We start from the raw sequence: 22265 nt of genomic DNA on the forward strand, positions 1-22265 counted from the left end.
AACACATTATGACCAGCAGATGGCAGCACACTGACAGCTTGACTGCTAAAAGCTTCAAATCAGAAGGGATTTCCAATTCTTTTTTGATATTAAAATAAAATGATACACAGCTTAATTAACACTCTGTTCGTGATGTAATGTTGTTGGTTTAACACAATCAAAACTGCCAAATTATTGTTTGATGAATATGCTAACATAAAAAGCTCTCTTTATTAATTCTGAGTATGTTGGCTATAGCTATATATGTATGTTATAAACTTTAGAAGACATGAAACTGTGGTCAGAAGTCTGTCATAAACGTGAAAACATTGCAGTTGTATGGAGAGGAGAGTGTTGTCTGCAGTTATGTTCCCTCCAGTGTTAAAAGAAAATTTACACCCCAGTGCTGGATTAAAAGTGTTGCATAATCTGTTCTTTAAAAAACAGCATTCAGGATACACTACATCATGCACAGTATGCTAGTATTAATTTCCAAACATAACCATAATGCAGTAGATTTCTACAGGGGGCCTCAGAAAACCTCTAAATGATTTCAAATAAGCATTAAAGAAAACTAAAACTTTTAAAAATGAAGTTATTTCATATTTTTATACAACCTTGTTGGTCCCGGAACAGCATTTTTGTCAATGAGATGTTAGGAACAAGGAAAAGAATAGGTTAAGAGTTTGGATTGAAGCTTGAAATACGTAATTTACTGTATGATTAAAGCTGCAGTCTGTAACTTTTGACGCTCTAGCGGTTAATAAACAGAACTGCTTGCGTCTTGCGGAAGAACATCGTAGCCGGAACTACTTCTCTCTGTTTATGTCTATGAAGAATCACAAAGGTACTGGGTTACTCCGCCGCGGTATCCCCGAAGCAATCTAAAATAGTCCGAATATAAACACTTATTATAGGTGCACCCTAGTGATTCAGGACAAGCTAAAAACACGGTTTGGAAAATGGATTGATGGTGCACTCGCTTATTATATACATTTTTCTACATTTTGAACACAAACAAAGTTACGGACCGCAGCTCTGATTGGTTGTTTTTTACCGGGAGCGATGGAGTTTCTGCAAATGGCAATAGGACACTGGGAGGAGCCAGAGGAGCTTGATTTATTCACAGATTATCTGTCTCATATTCTACTGTCAGGACATAATGACAGGTTTAATAAATATGTAAAAAATATATTTTTACAAAAGTTACCTACTGCAGCTTTAATTTCCTAGGAAAGTTGCGCAGTTGAGTCAGTTGTTAATGAATCTTAGACATGTTGGATGGTGATGTAACGGCCCTTCCCATCAGGCCGAGCCCATGTCCCTTCATGCAGAAGCAGTTTGGCGTGGCTTGGTCTCCTCTGCAGAGCACCACCTCAGTGCCACACCTGCACAGGTTAGTGTTTAGCCCCGCCTCCGTCTGATCACATGACCACTCAGACGCACTCTCACTCTGTCCAGTGAAAACAGTTTTAAACGTAACATCCCGATGCATGACGAACACGTCCACCACTGTCCATCCTGACTGACTCCTCACTGACCTTCTTAGGTTTTGATTTATTTGTTTTTTAAGCTTGGTCCGAACTGGACTGCACCTGGCTCTCGCTTGCTACTGAATATACAATAAAATTTGATTGGCACATGGATGCAAAGGTCTCCTGCACTCACTCTCTAGTGTTTGTGTGTGTTTCTCTCAGCTGTATGCCGTCTCTATGCGAGGTCTCCACCAATCGCAGCCTGGACAACCTGGAGTGTCTGATGGGAGCCAATGAGGCGGCTCTGCAGCACTGGGACGCTGATGGGGGCTTCGGTCAGCGCTGCTCCACACTGGGACGAGGCTCCACCATGGGACAGGTGACAAACCACCCCCAGAAACCACACTCTAGAAACCACAGCGGTAAAGTGTAGCGCTGTCAACACCACTCACATGTTCTTCTCCAGATGTTAAACCTCTTGTAATCTGTGCGCTCTGCATCAAACGCTCAAATGTTTCAGAGCGGTCTTGCTGTTCACTTGACCTCAGGAACGGCGTGTTCCAGATTAAAACGCTGTAAGACATCCTTAAGCTAGTTTAAGGAGACGTGGAGGGTGGGAAATCAGTTGGAGGGCATGTTTTCAGGACGAGATACTCAAACGCTCGCTCTTCTGATGGAGACATCAAGACTCCTGAAGCAAGACGATGCTCCGAAGCTTTTTCTTCGGAGGAAAGAGCATTGATCTGTTTGGCTGAATGGGATAATGTGACGTGAAGACTGATGGATGTTGTTGATGTTGGATTCTGGGATCAAAGGGAAAGAAGTCAGGAAAGATGAGGACAGCAGAGCTGATTTGCAGCAATTATAAGTATTTTTTCCTGGGAATGGCTTGTGATTTCTCATTCAGTGAGCTCTTAAGACGCAGTTTGCTGTGCTTTACGGTTTGTTTGGTTTTAATAGAAGTGTCTCCCGCTGGACAAACAAACACAAACTCTCTCTTTACGCTTAAGAGAGTGTGAAGCGTGATTTTGTTTTGTTCGCAGGTTAGTTTGGAGAGAGATTCAACTGAATCATTTAGCAGTTTACTGACTCTGAGGCGTCTTCTGCACCCTGTCTGATGGATTTGGAGCAAAACAAGTTACAATTATATTTAAGCAAAGGAAAAATACTTTTTGAAATGACTTGCATAGATATTAAAACAATGGTTTTTTTTTAATTAAGCCTTTTTTTTAATGCAGACATAAAAAAATTTCCAATGAGGATTCTTATTAGTTTCTAAATAAAAACACTGTATCACAGAAACATAAATTAATGTACAGCAGCATTAATTAAAAGCCGGACAAAAGATACTATGATGTTGTAGAAATATTTTACTATTTAAATAACATATCTTTAGATTTTATCCATAATACAGTATTTATTCTTAAATATCTAAAGCATTTCAAAACGTATTAATAGACTTAAAACAGAATGAATTTCCATATTATATTATATTTATATTATTTTATAAATATTTGAATTTTATTTCAGTTCATATTTTTCAAAAATAACTTTTCAATTCATAACTTGAATGAGACTTTGTGGTGAAATATGGTCTAAATATGGTTCTTTCCCACATTACAGTATTTTGTTATATAAAAAAATGACAAACAGTGAAGTCATGGTCCAAAACATATTATTAGACCTAAAACAGAATTAAATTTTCTTTTTATATTACATTTGAAATAGGTTTAACTACATTGTTTGCAAGACCGATATAAAACAATACAAACAATATTATTTATTATTATTTATTAAATTGTTATTTAACAATTTTCATCAATTGTATATTGATATTTAATCAATTGTAAGGGAGCTTGCTTTCTTTCTTTTTTTTTTTTTTTTTGATAAAAAAAGGTCTAAATTAAAAGCATTTTTATACCAATTTATAAAACAACCCCCTCATCCACAGACAAGGAGCAGTAAAACTGTGAGAAGGAATACAATTAAAGATCGTTCTCATTTTAAGCCTCATTTGTCGCATTAGACTGAATGGAGAGCGCTCCAGCAAACCTTCCATTGTCTCCTCATGTCCGCGCTCCGATGTATCAGTCCACCCTAAAGCGCCGGCCGCATCTCGCCCCATGCGAGGCTCGCTTGTGGGCGGGCCACGGCCGTCTGCCCCGCCGGCCTCGTGTGGGACGTTTCAACCTGCACGTGTGCTTTCAGGTGGAGCAGGGCTACCGGAGCGGCTCGGCGTACGGTCAGCTGGACTCTCAGGCGCTGGAGGCCTTGGATCTGCCCACACCCAGCTGCTTCCGCTCGCGGAGCCACAGTTACCTGCGCGCCATCCAGGCCGGCTGCTCTCAAGACGACGACACGGGCTCCGCAGACTCCGACGAGACGCCCCCCATAACCTCATCCATCAGCAGCTACAGCAGCGCCACCGGTGAGTCACAAACAACACACATCCAGACACCTGTCGTACACCCGAAAACTACATCAGAGTCAATAGAAAAGACTGATTACATCTTGTGTAAAGAAGGTTTAAAGACCGTTAAGATTTTGTTCCATTCAAACATTACTGTCCTGACAGCAATGCTCTTCTTCCTTAAATTCTCATTAAGATATTTTACTTTTCACATCTTCATTATTGTCAATGTGGATTCTCATCGGATTTTAAATAAATATACATACTGTATTATGAATAATGTACATCAGCATAAAATAAAAGCTGGGAAAAACAAATAATATCACGATATATAAGTATTTTACTATTTAAATTGCATGCATATGATAAATGTCTTTTTTTTTTTGAGTAATATATTTTTTTTGTGGGGGGTGGTGAAATATAAGCTTGCATTTGTAACATCAATCATAAAATAGTTTTTTTCACTTATACAGTACTTTTCAGAAGTTTGAGGTCATTTTTTGTTCTTTTGAGAGAAAAATTTATACTTTTTTTTTTCTGCAAGGAGGCACAAAATCGAAAGTGACAGTAAAGACATTTATAATGTTACAAATGATTTATATTTTAAACAAATGCTGTTCTTTTGGACTTCCTATTCAACAAGAATAAAGAAAATGCTTTAATAAATGTATCAGTTTCAACAAAAATATTGTGCAGCACAACTGTTTTAATCATTGATAATAATCAGAAATGTTTCTTGAGTGATTTCTGAAGATCATGTGACACTGAAGACTGAGTAATGATGCTGGACATACTTTGATATATGAATATATTCACACTGAAAAAAGTTATTTACATTTGGAATGATATTTCACTTTTTTTAATTGTATTTTTAATGAAATAAGAAACTTCTGTCAAAAACATTTTAAAAATCATACTGACCCCGAACTTTGAGATGGTACTGTATGTTGTCCTTTGGTGATTTATGGCTGTGCGTTTAGAGTAAAGTATTTAATTACATGAGAAACTGAAAGAAAGGCAGTGAATGGTTGATGCATTCAATATTACTGTATAATCTTAACACTTTAAAGTAATGATGCCGACCTTGCTGTCATGTATCACAGGGTTAGTGCTGAACTTGCATATGCAAAAACGAAAGTGTTGATAAAGAAGACAAAGTCCTCGATATGGAACATAAAAACATCCTGATAAGCTCAGGCCTCGTGGACTTTTCACTGATCGTGATGTTATTTTATTGCCTCCAAAGGCGATGTCAGTGTAGTCAAACAGGCCTTGTTTTTCTGTCTCTGTAATAAAGACTTTAGTGTGAAGTCGGATCTCTTTTGCTTGGAGAGGTCGGCATGTGGACAAGTCCAGACAGATGATCTGGAATCATGGTGTGAGGGTAAAAACAGCCACTAGACCATGCCGACTGTCTCATAGTGATCCTCTTAAAGGGATAGTTCCCCTGAAAACTTAAATCTCTCATCATTTACTCACTGAAGGCTTATGTAGAAGCACATGAGGCATATGGACTACTTTGGTTCATTTTGGAGAAAAACATAGGCTTTTGGAAGGATTTGGTCCTTTTTTCACTCGTGTGGTCAAGATTATGGAAGCTTGTTTCCTCAACAGAATCAAAAATACAAAAAATTGCGACTTTTCATGCAATTCAGAACTGCAAGATATGAACTAACAAATTGCAAATCTGAGAAGGAACGTCTAAATCAGAAGATACAAACTCAGAATTGCAAATTGCAAATAAAAAATAAAAAGCAAATAAAAAATTAATTAATTAAAAAAAATTGTACAACTCAATAAAAAACAGTCTGAATTGCAACTCAGAAATCTGATGAAAAAATTGTCAGAAATGTGAAATGTAGAACATAAATCTGAAAAAAGTCAGAATTGAGATTAAACTCAGAAATGTGTTAAAAATTTTTGTGAATTGTGAGAAACAAATGAGCGAAACATGAAATCAGAATGCAATGAATAAAATTTTGAAAATAAAAAAATTGAATTGCGAGACTTAAACTTGAAATTGAGAGACAAGTCAGAATTGATGTACACTTTTCCCCGTGACAGAAACAAGCTTCCATACGAGATCCATCAGGCTGCTGCAGTCATAGTGTTTATAAGGTCTCAGATGGCCAGTCTGTCACTCTCTCTCTCTGTCTCTCACACACACACAAAATCTTCTGACCTACATTAGCTCTGGTGGTGTCCTGCGAGATGAGTCCTTCAGCTTAACGGCTGATGTTTCTCGGCCCATCATGACCAACTCTGGCAAAACCTCCACAGCAAATTAAACCTCATCTTAACCGGTTTTCAGAGGAATTAACCGACATCAAGCAGATTAGTTTGGCACAACGCTTAATAAACCAGCAGCCAGTGGACCGTTCTGATTTTGCAGTTGATCTACTTAATTTGGATTGCATTTTACTGCATATCGAAAGGTCTTATAATTTGAAAGGCGAACATAGTCCAGATTGATTCAGTCAGACAGCATTCCCCTGATTTCTTGATGATCTTGAAGCGTTTTGAGAAAGCTGACTTGTGTACTAAGTACAAAGCACAGTTGTATGCTCAGAATAGCAAATAATGAAATCTCGTCTATTTTTGGAGAGGAATCTGGCTAATGCTATTTAGTTTAGGTAGCAAGCTGTTAAGAAAAACAAATCTTGGCCATCTGTTTACCATTTCTGCAAAAAAAAAAGAAGAAAAAAAACCTGTGCTATTTTTTGCCTGTTCCATTTGGCATAGCATACTTTCTTACTCTTAGACTATGCTTGTTGTGCACAGCAGTTCTGATTATGTTTTTTTCAGTATATGTATAAAAATATATTTGATAAAATAAGCAGCTTACTTGATAAAAAACTGTATCCCAGAATGCAATGGACTTGACTTGACCTTTTATTTCCGGCATGAATAATGCATACGGTTTCACTTCACTTTTAAACCTAGCAAACAGTATATTAAACAGCATTCAATAATAAGCCATTTTAGTAACATTTAGTAGCTTTACTGAATAAAATAGCATTGCAGGGTGCATGTGTCATCAAGCCTCGTTTATTTCAGTTCACTGAGCATCACATTCACTAGTCATATGCATGTTAATAAATAAATTGTCAAATTTAGACATGTTAATATTCTAAAATGAGATATTTTTATAAATTTTGCAACGACATCTAAAAGGATGTAACCTTCCGTTTGAGAAACGAACAATATATGTGTGTGTAGTGTAAATTTATTATGCATATTAAAAACACACGTGCATGCATATATTTCAGAAAATGTTATATTTACATATCAAATATATTAATATATAATATAAATTATATGAATCAACATATTAACATGTCAATATTTTCAATATATATATACGGTGTAATTATATATACATAATAAATATACATAGCACATACAGATATTATGCATCCTAAACTAAAACTTTTATTTTGGATGTGATTAATAGTTTGATAGCACTAAAAATGTATGCATGGATGAATGAATAAATGCCCTTCAGTAGGCTATGTATAATAAAAAGTAATGTTACAAGTAATAAAAAAACAATGGAAAAGATTAAAGAGCTTTGAAGAAGAGAACGCGCGCGCAAGCGGGGATTCTGTGTGACGCACAAACAGCGATTCTGATTTGTCCGCGTCAATCTATACGCCCCGCCCACCGACCAATGAGAGCGCACCGAGTGAACGCCTCGAGCGCGTCTCCCTCCAATCCCGCGTCCTGAAAGCGGATTACCGGATCGGTCCTTTTTCCTCGACTCCTCTAGACGTGGATGGTGGGCTCCGTTTGAGCGAAAAGATCTAACAGCGGGTGGGTTCGGAAGAAACACAGAAAAAAAGACAAATAACAACCTTTCAGTGGATCTTTTAATCGTGTCTTTTTTGTTTAACGCGACGGGATGGACGCACGCCGTCGACGCTGATCGCTTCACACACAGAGGAAGAGGAAAAGGTGTGTGGATTTGTGTAACGAACGAGCGAAAGAGCTCAGCATCGCCTCGAGACGATTTTGGCATGAGCTCGGGGTCAGAGGAAGTCACGAGTAACACATCTGGTGATTCGCGAGATTTAGCATCGGAGATGCGTTTCCGTTAATCGTTTCATTATCAGATTTAGAGATATTGTGATTTCATTAGCAGGTTAGCTCACGCTAGCATGTGCCTGTGGCTTCTGTAGGTGTGTTTATGTTGATGCATCTGTCTAGACAGGCAAAGCATGACAGCATCGCTTACCCGAACATGACAGCTTGCATCTCACGCGTGCAGTTTTCCTGCAAAGTACTGTTTTCAGAGCAGTGCATGCGTGTGGATCAACAGTGCACGTGTGAGCTCTGCATCCAGTCACACAAAGGCCGGTGTCTGTGCACTGTGTTTTAAATCAGGTCAAATGCTATTGTTTGCAATGCAAAGTCAGGGAAAGATTATCTAACATTGGAAGAGAGCATGCATTGTTCATGCTTTCCTGTAATAAACTGAATATGTAAAGCATCTAAACCCAAATTGAAATTGCTCTCCTCAATCATGAATCTCCATGGAGAAATGTTGGAAAAGTTTGATTAGGCTATGCATATTTTCAGCCATACAAACTATTTTGTTCTACTCCAACTAGACTGAGTGTTTCTCTTCTTGGTAAACACTTGCTGTGCTTTGGAGAGAAGATGTGCACTTAATCTAAAACACTTCCTAATAAGGATTAGAAGTCTGAATGAGATGAAAAGTTATGTGTAATGTACTCCGTTACACCTCTTTGCATTTATGGCTTGTATGTACCAAAGGCATATTTATCATTTAAAGTTGTGACATCACTCAAGATACTCAAAGTCATGGAGTCAGACTTACTCCTAATGTTCTACGTTTAAAGTAAAACTAGTTTAAATTTCAGTAAAAATAATAATAATAATAAGTTTGCATGTTTGTTTTTTGTTGAGCATATTTGATAAACCATGATATAATGACTTGTATTATGATTTAATAAGAAACCTGGAGGAAAAAACCAGCCCTGTTTAATCTCTAGCTCTAGGCCCAAAGTGGACGAAAATATACAATTTGGTGCAGATGCTGATATTTAAATGGCAAAAAGATGAAAAAAAGCAAAAGTTCAGCAAAGTTTTGTCATGTGTGGCCATAGAAATGCATGTTTCAAATATGATACAGTAGCTTTATGGGGTTAAAGTGTTTGTGGTGAATCATTTACTCCCACCCAAACCTGTATGCTGTTTTTTTTCCATTACAGCACAAAGTTATTTAAGGTCTTATGCATGAAACAAAGTGCATCAGGCTTTTGAAAAGCTTCCATTGCGTTGCATTGCATTATGTGTTTTAAAATTACAGCGCTTTTTATAATACAACTAAGCATTTAAATATAATCTAGGCAATAAAATACCCGTTTCATGTCTTCTGAAGTCATACGATGGCTTTTGACACGCGGTCACAATGAAGTTTCGTATGAATGAGAGTTGCATAAAGATATGTCAGAGTTGTTTTGTGTTTCGTGCCTCAGTCTAGTCATATTTTGGAGCTTGTCCTCTGTGTGTTCACAGAAAGGCCATGTGAGGTTTGGCCGGGGCCCCGGGGCAGAGCGACTGGCTCTAATGCCGTTAATCTGGATCTGAGCCCCAACTGTGTCATAAACTCATATCACCCTCCGTACCAGACAGTCTCTGCTAAGAGCAAACGACGGTTTTATTCACGACTGCTGAAGTTCTCGAGGGAGGTCGAGATGTGATTATGTGATTAATTCAGTGCTGCTTTGAGATTTGTTCTCAGTATAAAAGTGTTTAATTAAATTGCCACTACGTCTCACAGAAGCCAGTCGTTCAATAGCTGTCAGTGGGAATAATTAGCCGTTGCACTTTCATTACTGTAGGGTTTATTGTTTTCCTTAAAGGAGCAGTTCACCCACAAATGAAAATGTATTCGCCCTCAGGTCAACCACGATGTAGACGAGTGTGTTTCTTCATCAGATTTGGAGAAATGTAGTATTCCTGCACTTGCTCTCCAGTGTGAATGGGTGCCGTCTAGGGGTGTAACGATACGCGTATTCGTATTGAACCGTTCGGTACGACGCTTTCGGTTCGGTACGCGGTACGCATTATGTATACCGAACGCTTCGTTGGAGTAATTAATTATATTTGAAAAAAAAAAAAAAAAAGAGAGAGATAGAAATATAATGATATGCGTTCAACAAGGTAGCCCAATAACCCAAACAACGTAACAGGCAACGCCCCTGACACTCCCGAAGAAGAAAAAAACACCATCTTATATGTTTATGTTAGGCTACTCAGCAGGCGCTCGCTCACTCAGTACGCGCTGAAGGCTCGTTGCAAAATAGCCAATGCGTTCACATATCGCTCCTAAAAACGCGTGGAAAACGCTAAGCACGTCTTTCTCCTCCTTTCCAAAGCGCTCGGGCAGAAGCGCTCATGAGGCGTCTGTCTTTGCTAAGCAACAATGACGTGCTCTCTCCATGAGACGCGGAAATTTCAGCGAAGGATAAATGGATTTGCAGCTCTAAAAATCGCTTGCAGTAGCTCTGCTACTAAATTTATTTCAAAATTGCAATCCATATACAACTATGATCAGCTGTTCCTTCATCTTGGCTGAGCTCTCAACCTTGTTACGGGAAAGGATGAAGCTGATTGGTTGGTTCTTGTCACATGACCCGCGGTGCGCTTGCGGCATTCTGAAAAGTTGAGATGTTTTTACATTTTGCTGTATCTAAAACGTATCGAACCGAACCGAACCGAACCGTGACATCAGTGTATCGTATCGAACCGAACCGTGAATTTTGTGAACCGTTACACCCCTAGTGCCGTCAGAATGAGAGCTGATTAAAAACAGCCCAAGTAGACCAGTTTATGTCTTGTTGAGAGGAAAGCAGCGTGTATGTAAGAAACAAATCCATCATTTCGATGTTTTATCTTCAATTCGTTGCTTCTGGCTAAAATATGAGTCCATAATCCAAGATAATGCTTCATTAAGACAGAGAAAACATGCATCTCCTGTTGTCCTCTCACATCAAAACAGCTGTTTTTGCTTGTAAATGGTGTTTGATCTGTGCAGATTTCTCTCCTGATTCAGACGAGGTGACTTTTTCACCTGAGAACACAATATTATAGATCATTGTGTTGTATTCGAAGCAATGTTTTGAAGTTAAAAGCAACCTAATGATGGATTTGTTTCTTATAAGCATGCAAGTTAACTGATGGACTGGAGTGGAGTGGATTATTGTGATGTTTTTACCAGCTGTTGGACACTCGTTCTGACTGGTATGCATTTAGATCAGCTCTTTGTCATCTGTATCGACAAACACATGCTCATAGACTGCTGTGAAGCATCTGTCCTGGCACCAAACGGCGAGCAGAGCACACAATGCCAGAGAGGACACAGATTGATCCAATATTGTGTTGGACTTGTCCTGGCACTGAGTCCTCTATACAGCACGGCCAAGACAGAGGAGAATTGTTCACAAACCTCTCGAGGGAGGGCAGATATTAGCCCTGATCGCTCGGTAAAACAAGTTTTGTGCTTGTTGCAGAACTGTTGATTAATGTAATGTTGTAGTCCAGCTCTGTCCTTCAGTGTTGACACAACTCGAATCAATGGATCTCTCATAATGCAAATAAATAGCAATGCTTCTAACTTTTTTTTTGAAGTTCATTGATCTCAGATATAAAGTAAATTGGAGACTATTTTTTAAAGAATTGATCATCAAGGCAACATGGTTTGTTACCAATAATCTGATTATTGCATTGAAGCCTTAAGACTGTCAAACACTGGCCCATCTCTGTATGATTTTGTTATAATACATATAATTTTCAGTAAAAATAACTGTATGGTGATTTAAAATGACTCATGAGGTGGAATAGATTTTGGTTCTACCGCCTACCGGCTTGTACGCTTTCAAAGAAGCTTCTCCTACACCGTTCAGCAGGCTAATAATACACGACCGAGCGATATCACCGGGCTTCATGACACGCTGTACCAAACCCAGAGTCTCGTCAGCAGATTTCAGCTCATGTTTTGTGGGCGACACATTCCTGACGCATCTGGTATGAGAGGAATGCCGTCCAGATTCCAGTGTTTAAATGCCTGTCTTTGTCTCATCTCTTCCTGTGGCTCCGAAGCAGGGGCTGCTGGGTAAAGACGTGTGATGAGACTTTGTACTGGGGTTGTGGGAGGATTCTGACGGTCCATCTTCTTGTGTTTTTCAGTCTCCACGTGTACGGCCGTCTATAAGAAGAATCCTCCGCCTATTCCTCCTCGAACCACCTCCAAACCCTACATCGCGGTGACGGTCCAGAGCAGCACCGAATCGGCCCAGGACACGTACCTGGACAGCCAGGACCAGCGCAGCGAGGTCAACAGCCAATCAGGACGCAGCAACTCCTCCGACAGCATCGCCAGCTCTCGGACGGGGAGTCTGGTCAAGGCCAAGCGGCCACCCATCCTGCCCCCAATCCCCGCCCCGCGGGAACCCGTGCCCCTACCCAGCGCCAGAGTGACCACGCCCCCTCCCACCATAGTCCCGCCCTCTCCCGCCCCAGACGCCAAAAACCAGCCAGCGAGCCTCACAGTGGCACTCAGCGAACCGCAAGCCCCGCCCAAAAGAAAGCTCTCCTCCATTGGCATTCAGGTTTGTGTGTGTAGGAATATTTTTGATGTCGTCATGATGCTTTTATGCTAGTGCTGCACGATAAATCATGTGCGATAGTCATTTGCATGAGCTTTAACTCTTCAGGTGTTAATTTGCTGATGCAAAACATCAGTGTGAGTGCATTTTAAGAAATAGAAGCTGTTTTTATTATTGGACATTTTAAGAATTTTTTTTTTTGTGTGTATGAATTTTAAAGGTATAGGCCTGTAGGTTTTTACAATGCATTATTGCAATTTGATAAGTAGAAGAAACAAAAATTGCCAACTTACTCAAATAAATATAAATAAATGCCTAATAAATACTTAAATTAATTGATGTTAGTTGTATTTTATTGTAGCATTGGTCAATTTTGGGAGAAGATGAAATGTAATGGATATTACTCATTTGTTTGTTTTTTTTAAATAATTTTTTATTTTTTTAATTGGGTATTTAAATATTTATTTAATGGTTTTATTTAGAGAAATTTAACCCCCCACACTTTACTCTTTATTTACAAAATTAATAAAATATAAACAACAACTGTATGATAAAGTATAATAACATTTCCAGTTGTGTAAAATTATATTATACAATTCTGATCATTTATATAATTTTTATTTTTACATTTTTCATTATTTATATTATATATATAATGTGACTCTTGCTGGCAAAATAAGTCAGAATACAAGTGAAAAATGTCAGTTTGGTCGAATTTTCACAAAAATAAGTTCATTAAGGCCTCGCCTAGTGAACTCAGTGCTCCACATAGTCATTAAACAACTAAAATGTTCCTTACTTGTGTTTTCTGAGAGTTGTACCTTCTTTGTTTTAAATTCAAGCAAACCACTTCTGCGTCTGACGTTTTAGCTTTGAAAGGAACATGCAGGAAAGAGAAAATAAATTGCAAAACTTGATTGATGTTAAGCGTTCATAAAAGTGATAATAAGCCATGAAAAAGATCTCACAGTAACAAATCGTGACTCATTTTGCCATCCTAGGTCACATATTACAGCAAAAATAACTGTAATAAAGTAACATTTTACTGGTTGTGTAAAATTGTAGGATATTTGACAACTCAAAAAATTACAATTATTTATTTATATATAATGTGAACATATAAATTTATGATCTTATGTTTAATTCATACAGTAATTCAGGCTTATTTGTTGACTACAGTGGACTCTGATATGTAAATGTGGGCGGTTGTATGTTAATGAGCTCATGGATGTGACGCTCCATGACTAATTCAGAATGAGAGGTTTTGTATTAGTGTCCTTTTAAATGCTCTGTGTAAACTAGCGAGGGAGGTGTGAGTTATGAATATTAACTACATCACTTAACATATCAGACTTTTCTAAAGAGCAGGAAAGATGTTGTTTTCCATCAGACGACCTCTTCACACTCGAGCTGTTTGGCTGAACCAGTCGGTGACCTCCTAGTGCGGTGTTGAGCTCATTTTAAACTCTAGACGTGTTGGATCTGAGTTGTTACTCTCGTGGCAGGTGGACTGTGTGCAGCCGATTCTGAGAGAGGAGCAAACTCCCACCACCAGGTTCCAGTCCATCGGGGTTCAGGTTGAAGACGGCAGGCCGTGAGTTTCCTTTTGCATCCTCCAGAAAAGAAAAGTTGCACCTCCATTTAGCGCTTTGATATGCATGTCGACAGCATTTCTCAAAAAAGTGTGGTGATTGCTGTGTGTGTGTGTGTGTGTGTACCGGTGTGTATCGTTTATGAGGACACACATGTGTATAATGACATAGGTACTACAATGTTAACATGGTTTATGAGGACACTTCCTGTGTCCCTGTAAATCAAAAGGCTTAAAAAACATACAAAACTGTGTTTAATGAAATTCAAAAGTTGGCAGTAGTTTTCTGAGAGGGGTAGGTTTAGGTGTAAATACAGTCTGTACATGATAAAAACCATTACGCCTATGGAGAGTCCCGGTGAACCACAAGTGTGTGTGTGTGTGTGTGAGTCAGCAGCAGAGTTTCTCAGCCATGTATGGCGCTGAAAACCCTCACAAGTAATGATTCAGTGCAGACGGCAGGAGATAATGAGATTCTGTACGCATCTCCCACTCGCTTTGTTTCCTGGCGCTCTCCGTTGCAGTCTATTTTCATATCTTTCCATCGCTCTGATTTACTTCTCTCTGTAAGTGTGCTGTGTCCCACACACCAGCTGTCTGTCTTTCTCCCGGCCTGCCTTCCCAGTCTCTTTTTATTTTCTCTTTATTGATATTTGTCAAATTGATATTTCTAAATAGATTTAAAATTCTTAATAAGTTAACATATAATAACAAATGAATAAAGCTGTATTGTTCGTTGTTTTGTTGTTCTCTCATCTGGTATTTTCAAATTTTAAAGTCTCCTGTGATCGAATATTTTATCCCTTAAAACTCATCTTCGATCATCAAAAAAAACTTGTGAAAACAATTTTCTCATGCCTTAAAGTAAATTTTATTTATAGAGCACATTTACATTCAGCTTACACTGACCAAAGTGCTGTACAAAACAATCATAAAATATAGTGAAGTATGAAATAAAATGCTAATTAAATCCAAGATAACAATACTAATCCATAAATTAGAAATTAGAAAAGGCCATAGAATAAAAAATGAATTTAAATCAAATTCTAAAGGAGACCGGAAGCCAGTGGAGTTTATGATGTACTCGGTCATTATATTTCATTTTATATACAAAAGTAACATAGTGCTACTTTAAAGTATCTTGAATGTAACTCTAAACTCTTTCCTCATTTAATATGCACTGATCTATGAATATGCAAAATAGCCCCGCCTCCAGATCCACTGAACTGTGGTAAACGAGAACGGATAATGACTGACAAAACAACTTTTGTATATTTCTGAATATTTTGGTTGTATTTTTAAATTATAGTATTTAAATAAATGCCTGATCGTATTTTAAGTTGTAGAATTTAAAATAGAAAAACAATTAAGTATTCTTATGTCCTTGATGTACAAAACTGAATAATAGTGTAATTAGAAGGATGAAACAATTGGTTGGTGGTGTAATATAATAATATATTTTATAATATTTTAATTTTATTTTTAAATTACAGTATGTAAAGAAATGCATAATTATGTTTATGAATGCATTTTAAGTTTTATAAAAAATATGAATTTATAATTTTTTAACGGTAAATTTATATTTAGGATTTCATAATTTAGCCTTACGCAGTTTTATATATATATATATATATATATGTGTGTATATAATTTTATTTAATTATTTTTACAAATTAGAAATGTATTTTTTGCCCTTTTATGTACAAAATGACTACATGCAAAATATAAATTATTAGAAAACTATTTATTTATCATATGAAAAAAAAATTTTTTTATAGAATTTAAAAAAAGTTTTATTTTTATATTACAATATTTGTGAAAAATGTGAATTTATAATCCCATATAAATTCTAATATTTAAAGAAATGTATAATCATGATGTCAATTTTATTGGAAAATTATAGAATTATAAAACATTATTTTGTGATTAAATTACAAAATCTCTGATAAAATGCATGTTGTCATAAGTAGGACATTATGGTGTGAAGAAGCCATTTCCACAAGGAATGTACTTTCAGCTGGTTTATTTTTTCCGATAATGGATTCATAAACTAATGGAAGTGTGTAGTTTGAGTGTCAGTCGGTGTCTTTAGTGGGTCTCTTCTCTCTTTGTGTCTAGACTCAGTCGCTACACTAGCATGGCGTCTAGACAGGAGACGACGGAGGCCGAATCTCAGTCCGACGGTAAACCCTCGCAGAACAAGACGCCCCACCAGAGTCTGGACTGCGGCAGCGTTCTCAAACCCTCGCTGCAGGAGAAGCTGGACCCAGCGCTGGACCCGTCCTCCCTCCCGCCGCCCGACCCGTCTCTGCAGGCTGGGAGCATGAACGGGGCCGTGGAGCAGCCTGGGGGTGCGGCGTGCCTCAGGGACGGGTGCTGGTTCCAGAAACTTCTTCAGGCCGAGGCCGAACGCATGGAGGCCTGGTGTCAGCAGATGGAGCAGGAGACCAAAGACAAACCGCTGTCAGAGGAGGGTGAGTCTAATCTAAATTATTCAAATAATACAAAATCGGTTTTCAACTAATCAATAATAAAAATAAATAACAATTTATTGTATTAGCTCTCTGTTTAACCCTTAACTGGCACCCCGCCCCAAATACGGGACGCCTAAGTTTACTTCACTATATTACAAACAAATCGAATCTAATCTTGACAAACTAAATATCATTGGAAAAGTCTAAGACTCCCGAATATATATTTTACCAATGTTTTTTGTAAAAAATTATGTAGGAAAAGTAATAGATTAATTTATGGCAAGAGTGCACCCTCAAAAATCTACATTATAACAGGAGTTCTTACCTTTGTCAAAAAAAAAAGACTTCTTCGATTCCTTTTTCTCATTTTCACATTTTAGAAATCATCAGAAATTATATATCACTTGAAAACTTGAAATCGCAAAATTCATGCTTTAAAACCCATTTTAAAATCAAACATTGCATTACCATGTAAATGGTATTTCAAAATCCTGTTTTGAGTTTTGAAATATAAAAACGTAGGTTTGGATCGTGCACATTCAAGTCAGTGACAGTTTAATAATTAATATGATTAATATTTTTTTTTTTATCACATCGTAATCGAAAAGAATCGTAATCGATACAATTCAAATGATACCCAACCTGAATCATGATATAATAATTAACACTACTATAACCACTTATAAAAATATCAAAAACTAAATAAATAATTGAATAAAGGATGGAATAAATTGGTATTATTATGATGCATAATTTATATATAATATAATAATTTTATGATATAAATGATAAAAAAAAATTTATCAGTGTGTGTGTATATGTATATTTGTGTGCAAGTAAATTTTATGCTTTAAAGAATTAAAAAAAATACATATGTATATATTTATTTATTTAATTAATTTTTATAACCACTTGCCCTTAAAGAGATACTCCACCCCAAAATAAAAATAACTCCCATGTCGCTCCAAACCTGTAAATGCTTTGTTCATCTTCGAATAATTACACTTTACGACTTTATTCAACAATTCGTATCCCTTTAATTAATTTTTTACATTTTTTCTTACTTTAAAAAAATAAATAAAAATAGTATTAAAGGTAACAATTTTCAGTAAAACTAACTGTGTCAGTGTGAAGTTTATTATGCATGTCATCCTGGCCGATCTAATGAACTTTTCTAGCATATTTAACTGAAACCCTGTTTTAGACCGGTTTCAGTGAAATGAATGTGCAGGAATCTCAAGAGCTTCTTTCAGATGCCCAGCGGATCCTTGAATAATGGATGATATCAGTCCCTCATTAACCAGCTTTAATCACAGACGCCTTTCTCTCGTCTGCTAATTCTGGCTCCTGGAGCCGGTGATTAAAGTCATTAGGGTTGAACCTGGCAGGAGAGAGAGAGAGAGAGAGAGAGAGAATGAATGGCTGTGTCAGTGATGAAGATGATGATGATGAGCGGGTCTCTCTGTGTCTCTGTAGTTTTGGGGAAGGTGCGCAGTGCCGTAGGATGCGCTCAGCTCTTGATGTCTCAGAAGTTCAAGCAGTTTCAGGGTCTCTGTGAGCAGAACCTGGTGAGTGTCTCTATAACACAGGGTCTCACACACACACACACACACACACACACACACACACACACACACACATATATATATATATATATATATATATATATATATATATATATATATATATATATATAATCCCCCCAAATGTCTTGCTTTTGAGGGGTTTTTTTTATGAACAAAAACATTATTTTTAAAGTGTTTCTGATTATTGTAATGTAGTGTATATATATTTTTGTAATTAAAACAATACACTTATACTATTATATTGTTAATATTTAAAACAAATTTTATCCATCTATCTATCTAGAAGTGTGAATCCAAATCTTAATGTATATAAGTAATAAAAATTAAAAGTATATAATTATTTAACTTTTTATTGTTTTCATTAATACGAATTTTAGTTGTGTGTGTATATTAGGAATATTTTCTTTATTGACAGCTATTTTTTTATTATTATTTGCAATTACATATTTAAGTATTTATGAGAATTGATTGTGTATATAAATGAATTAAATGTTAGTAAGGTATATTAATTAATGAATATTCCTTTACCCATATTTTATAGATGCTTTTGTAATTATTAATGAATCTGTTTATTTTTCTGCTGGCAACTTTGGCTGCAGGACGAATAATATACAAATAAAAAGTATATCATTTATATATTTTTTATTGTCTTTTTTTATTTATTCCTAATATATATTGTGAATAAGGAATTATCATTATTTAATCTTTATTCTTATAACTATAATTATTAAATTAGTAACTATGTTTTAAGATGAATGACAATTTTCTATTTATGTTTAAGTATAGTGTATACACATAAATATAAAATTGTAATTAATCTTAAAACATATACTGTATACATTTATTAAATGTAAATAAAAAGTATATATTTTATTATTTTTAGATTTATTATTATTATTTATTTTAGTTTGTTGCATTAGTTTTACTAAAATCCTGTTGGATTAAATCTACTCTCATCATATATTAGTTATTCTTCATGTATTTAGAAGCGCATGTCTTTGCAGAAGAGCTGGTGATCGGCGTCCTCTGCTGGATGTCTGTCTCTATCACAGACACATCACTGCTTTTTTCTGCTGGATTCTTCGGTTTAGTCTCATTGAAGCGGTGCAGTAGTCTGCTGACTGATGTGTGAGTGTGTGTTTGTGTGTTTCCGGTCAGGATGCGAGTGCTCAGCCGCGGCCCACAGCGCAGGATCTGGCCGGGTTCTGGGATCTGCTGCAGCTCTCCATCGAGGACATCAGCATGAAGTTTGACGAGCTGCACCTCCTCAAGTCCAACGACTGGAAGATGTGCGAGACTCAGGACAAAAAGGTCCCTCTGACAAACCTTTCCAACATCTTAACTGTTGTCTGGTTTGTGGATATACTTCAGCTTTTAGATCTAGAACTTCGTGTCACCACATAGAGGCGGCCATCTATAATAACATCACATGATGAAAATCTAGCCCAAAAAAAACAAAACAAAAAGTAGGCAGAATATATTGTATTTTTTGGTATGGTGTTTGTAGTAAATAGTTCACTGTTGTTAAAAAAAATTAATGGTAGTATATTGTATGCATACTTTTATATTTTATATGCATTTTGTTATTTTATAAATAATATTTATGTCCAAAATGTATTTAAATATAAGCTAATAATTTTTTTGTTTTAAATTTTAAAAGTAAAATTAGTAATGTTATATTTTTATTAATCTAAATAATTTATATTTTATAATCAAATAATTTTTTGAGGGGGTTAAAAATGTATATTAATTCAATACTATTTTAATATTTCCTTTGATAATTTGGAATAAGCATTTTATTGAAATTTAATATTTAGTATACATTTCTGTATTTGTTATAAAAAAAACTTTTTAAGTTTTATATATTCTATTTGTATTGTATTCTGAAAAATAATTTAATGTTTTATAAATGCATTTTATTTAGTACAGTTTCATATAAGCTAGAATACATTTTAACAGGTCAAATTTTCAATTGATTAAATATAAAAAACATTTATATTAGTTTTTAAAAACGACAACATCTTTAATGTTTATTACAGATACAATTTTATAAATGTGTGTGTGTGTGTATACACTCTTATATAACTGATCTTCAGCTTCTTCGTAGTATTTAACAGAAGCAGAGTTTAATTCCTGAATGCATGTCTTCAGGAGGAGAAGAAGTCGGCTCCGTCCCACACACCAAAGAAGACGGTGAAGGTCAAACCCAGCGGAGGAAAGGAGAAGAGCAGCGACTCGCTGGCCGACAAACAGCGTCAGGAGGCCAGGAAGAGACTGATGGCGGCCAAGCGAGCGGTTTCTGAACGACAGAACTCTGCCACCGAGAGCGCCGAGAGCATCGAGATCTACGTCCCCGAGGCTCAGACGCGACTCTAACTAACCCCAAAATAACAAACTCCTGACGAGGACACGCGCACCGGGGGGTCGGAAACCACACGAGCAGAAAAAACATGAAATCTGAAGAGCAAAAAAAAAACGGAATTGGAACGCTGCCACAGAAGAACCTCCCCTCGACGCTAAAATTCTAAATGACGATGATTCTAAATGTTCTAAAAGTTAATTATCTCATGGAACTATATCAAGACTCTGTGTGTAAATTGTGCTAATATCTCTGATGATCTCAGACCCTTTACCCGCTTCTCACGTCACATGACCCACAGCATGCACTCAGGACCCCGCACCCGTGCACTTGTCTTCCTGCTCTCTGTTCAGTTCCCTTTCCCACCAAGGTTTTGGACGTTCGCGCTCCAATGGAAATGTTTGGATGGCCGTGGGAAGCCTCCACTCGTTGTGTTTGATTCACTCCAGTAAAGTTGAACACAGAAACACGTCCAGCTTGGTTTGTTTTCACGTAAAAGCGCTCGGAGCACCACCCGGTCTCTGCTTATTTAATAGGGTTCAAACATGACCACTCCACTTTGTTTTTATGATGAATGTTTTAAAAACTCAACAACAATGTCCAGATTTTTACTTGGGCCAAGTCTGTTTTGTAATATTATTATAATTTCAGTGTGTTTTTGTTGTCCAGTCATTCCATGTGTTTCCAGCACACGGTCTCCGTGTGTGTGACCAATCAGAGCCCGTCATTTGTGATCGAAGATGTTTTTTTTCTTTTGTCCGATATTAAAAACTTCCGTCACCCAGGTCTTGCTGATTTGGAAAGGTTGTTTCAGATTTGTCAGTACTTACACAAATGCTTTGCTTCTAGTTTTTGGTGCATATTAAACTGCCCGTTTCTTCATGTGCCAAAGGAGGGAAATGAAATTTGATGCCACTTTCGTTAACGATTCGTTCATTTTTTCAGAGTTTGTATCACATTATAAGCTTTAAAGGAATAGTTCATCCAAAAATTTGCTGGAAATGTTCTCACCCTCAGGCCAACCAAGACTTGTTTCTTCATCAGATTTGGAGAAATGTAGCGTTCCATCACTATGGATGTGAATGGGTGCCGTCAGAATGAGAGTCCAAACAGCTGATAAAAACCTCACAATAATCCACACATTACTCCAGATCATCAGTTAATGTCTTGTGAAGCCAAAAGTGGTCTGTTATTAAGAAACAAGTCCATTATTAATATGTTTTAACTTGATATTGTTGTTTCTGGCTTAAATACAAGTCCTGAATCCATGTGCTGATGAAACACTCATTTTCATCTTGCTTGGCCTGAGAAGTGATTGGATGAGTCATTTTTGAGTGAACGACTCTTTTAAGAGCATCAGATCTGTATCAGACCTCGAAGCTTCCCGCTGACTCACGTCTGTGTTTCAGAAACTTGATTTTCATGGTTTGTGTGGTGCGTTCAGTTCAAACTTGCTTTAGTTTGGATTCACATGTAGACGATGAGTCTCTGATCACGAGTTATTCATCCTGGACTCGCCCTGAAAGAGCTGAGAAAGGCTTTTGCAGTTTAATATTTTTGTGGAAATGATAAACATGATGCATGACATTTAAAAGTTTGGGTTAAATAATATATATATATATATATATATATATATATATATATATATATAATTTATTATTATTTTTTTTTTAATAAAAGTGACAGTAAAGACATTTATGTTGGGAAATATATATATTTTATAAAAATGTTGTTTTGATAACTCATTCATGAGAGAAT

General features: G+C 36.7%; 1 protein-coding gene across 1 annotated transcript in view; it reads left to right on the forward strand.

Moving 5' to 3' along the window:
* Window positions 1-21302, forward strand: part of LOC113041326 (disks large-associated protein 4-like) — an 81771-nt gene extending 60469 nt beyond the window's left edge. The window contains exons 5-13 of the mRNA XM_026199794.1: window positions 1289-1375; window positions 1677-1833; window positions 3663-3882; window positions 12079-12500; window positions 14003-14091; window positions 16207-16562; window positions 18039-18130; window positions 19307-19459; window positions 20300-21302. Coding sequence (XP_026055579.1) covers window positions 1289-1375; window positions 1677-1833; window positions 3663-3882; window positions 12079-12500; window positions 14003-14091; window positions 16207-16562; window positions 18039-18130; window positions 19307-19459; window positions 20300-20524 — 1801 coding nt within the window. The 3' untranslated portion in view covers window positions 20525-21302. The remainder of the gene's footprint in view (window positions 1-1288; window positions 1376-1676; window positions 1834-3662; window positions 3883-12078; window positions 12501-14002; window positions 14092-16206; window positions 16563-18038; window positions 18131-19306; window positions 19460-20299) is intronic.
* The last annotated feature ends 963 nt before the right edge of the window (window positions 21303-22265 follow it).

This window comes from Carassius auratus, chromosome 23, assembly GCF_003368295.1.
Source record: "Carassius auratus strain Wakin chromosome 23, ASM336829v1, whole genome shotgun sequence".
NCBI classification, from domain to species: domain Eukaryota; kingdom Metazoa; phylum Chordata; class Actinopteri; order Cypriniformes; family Cyprinidae; genus Carassius; species Carassius auratus.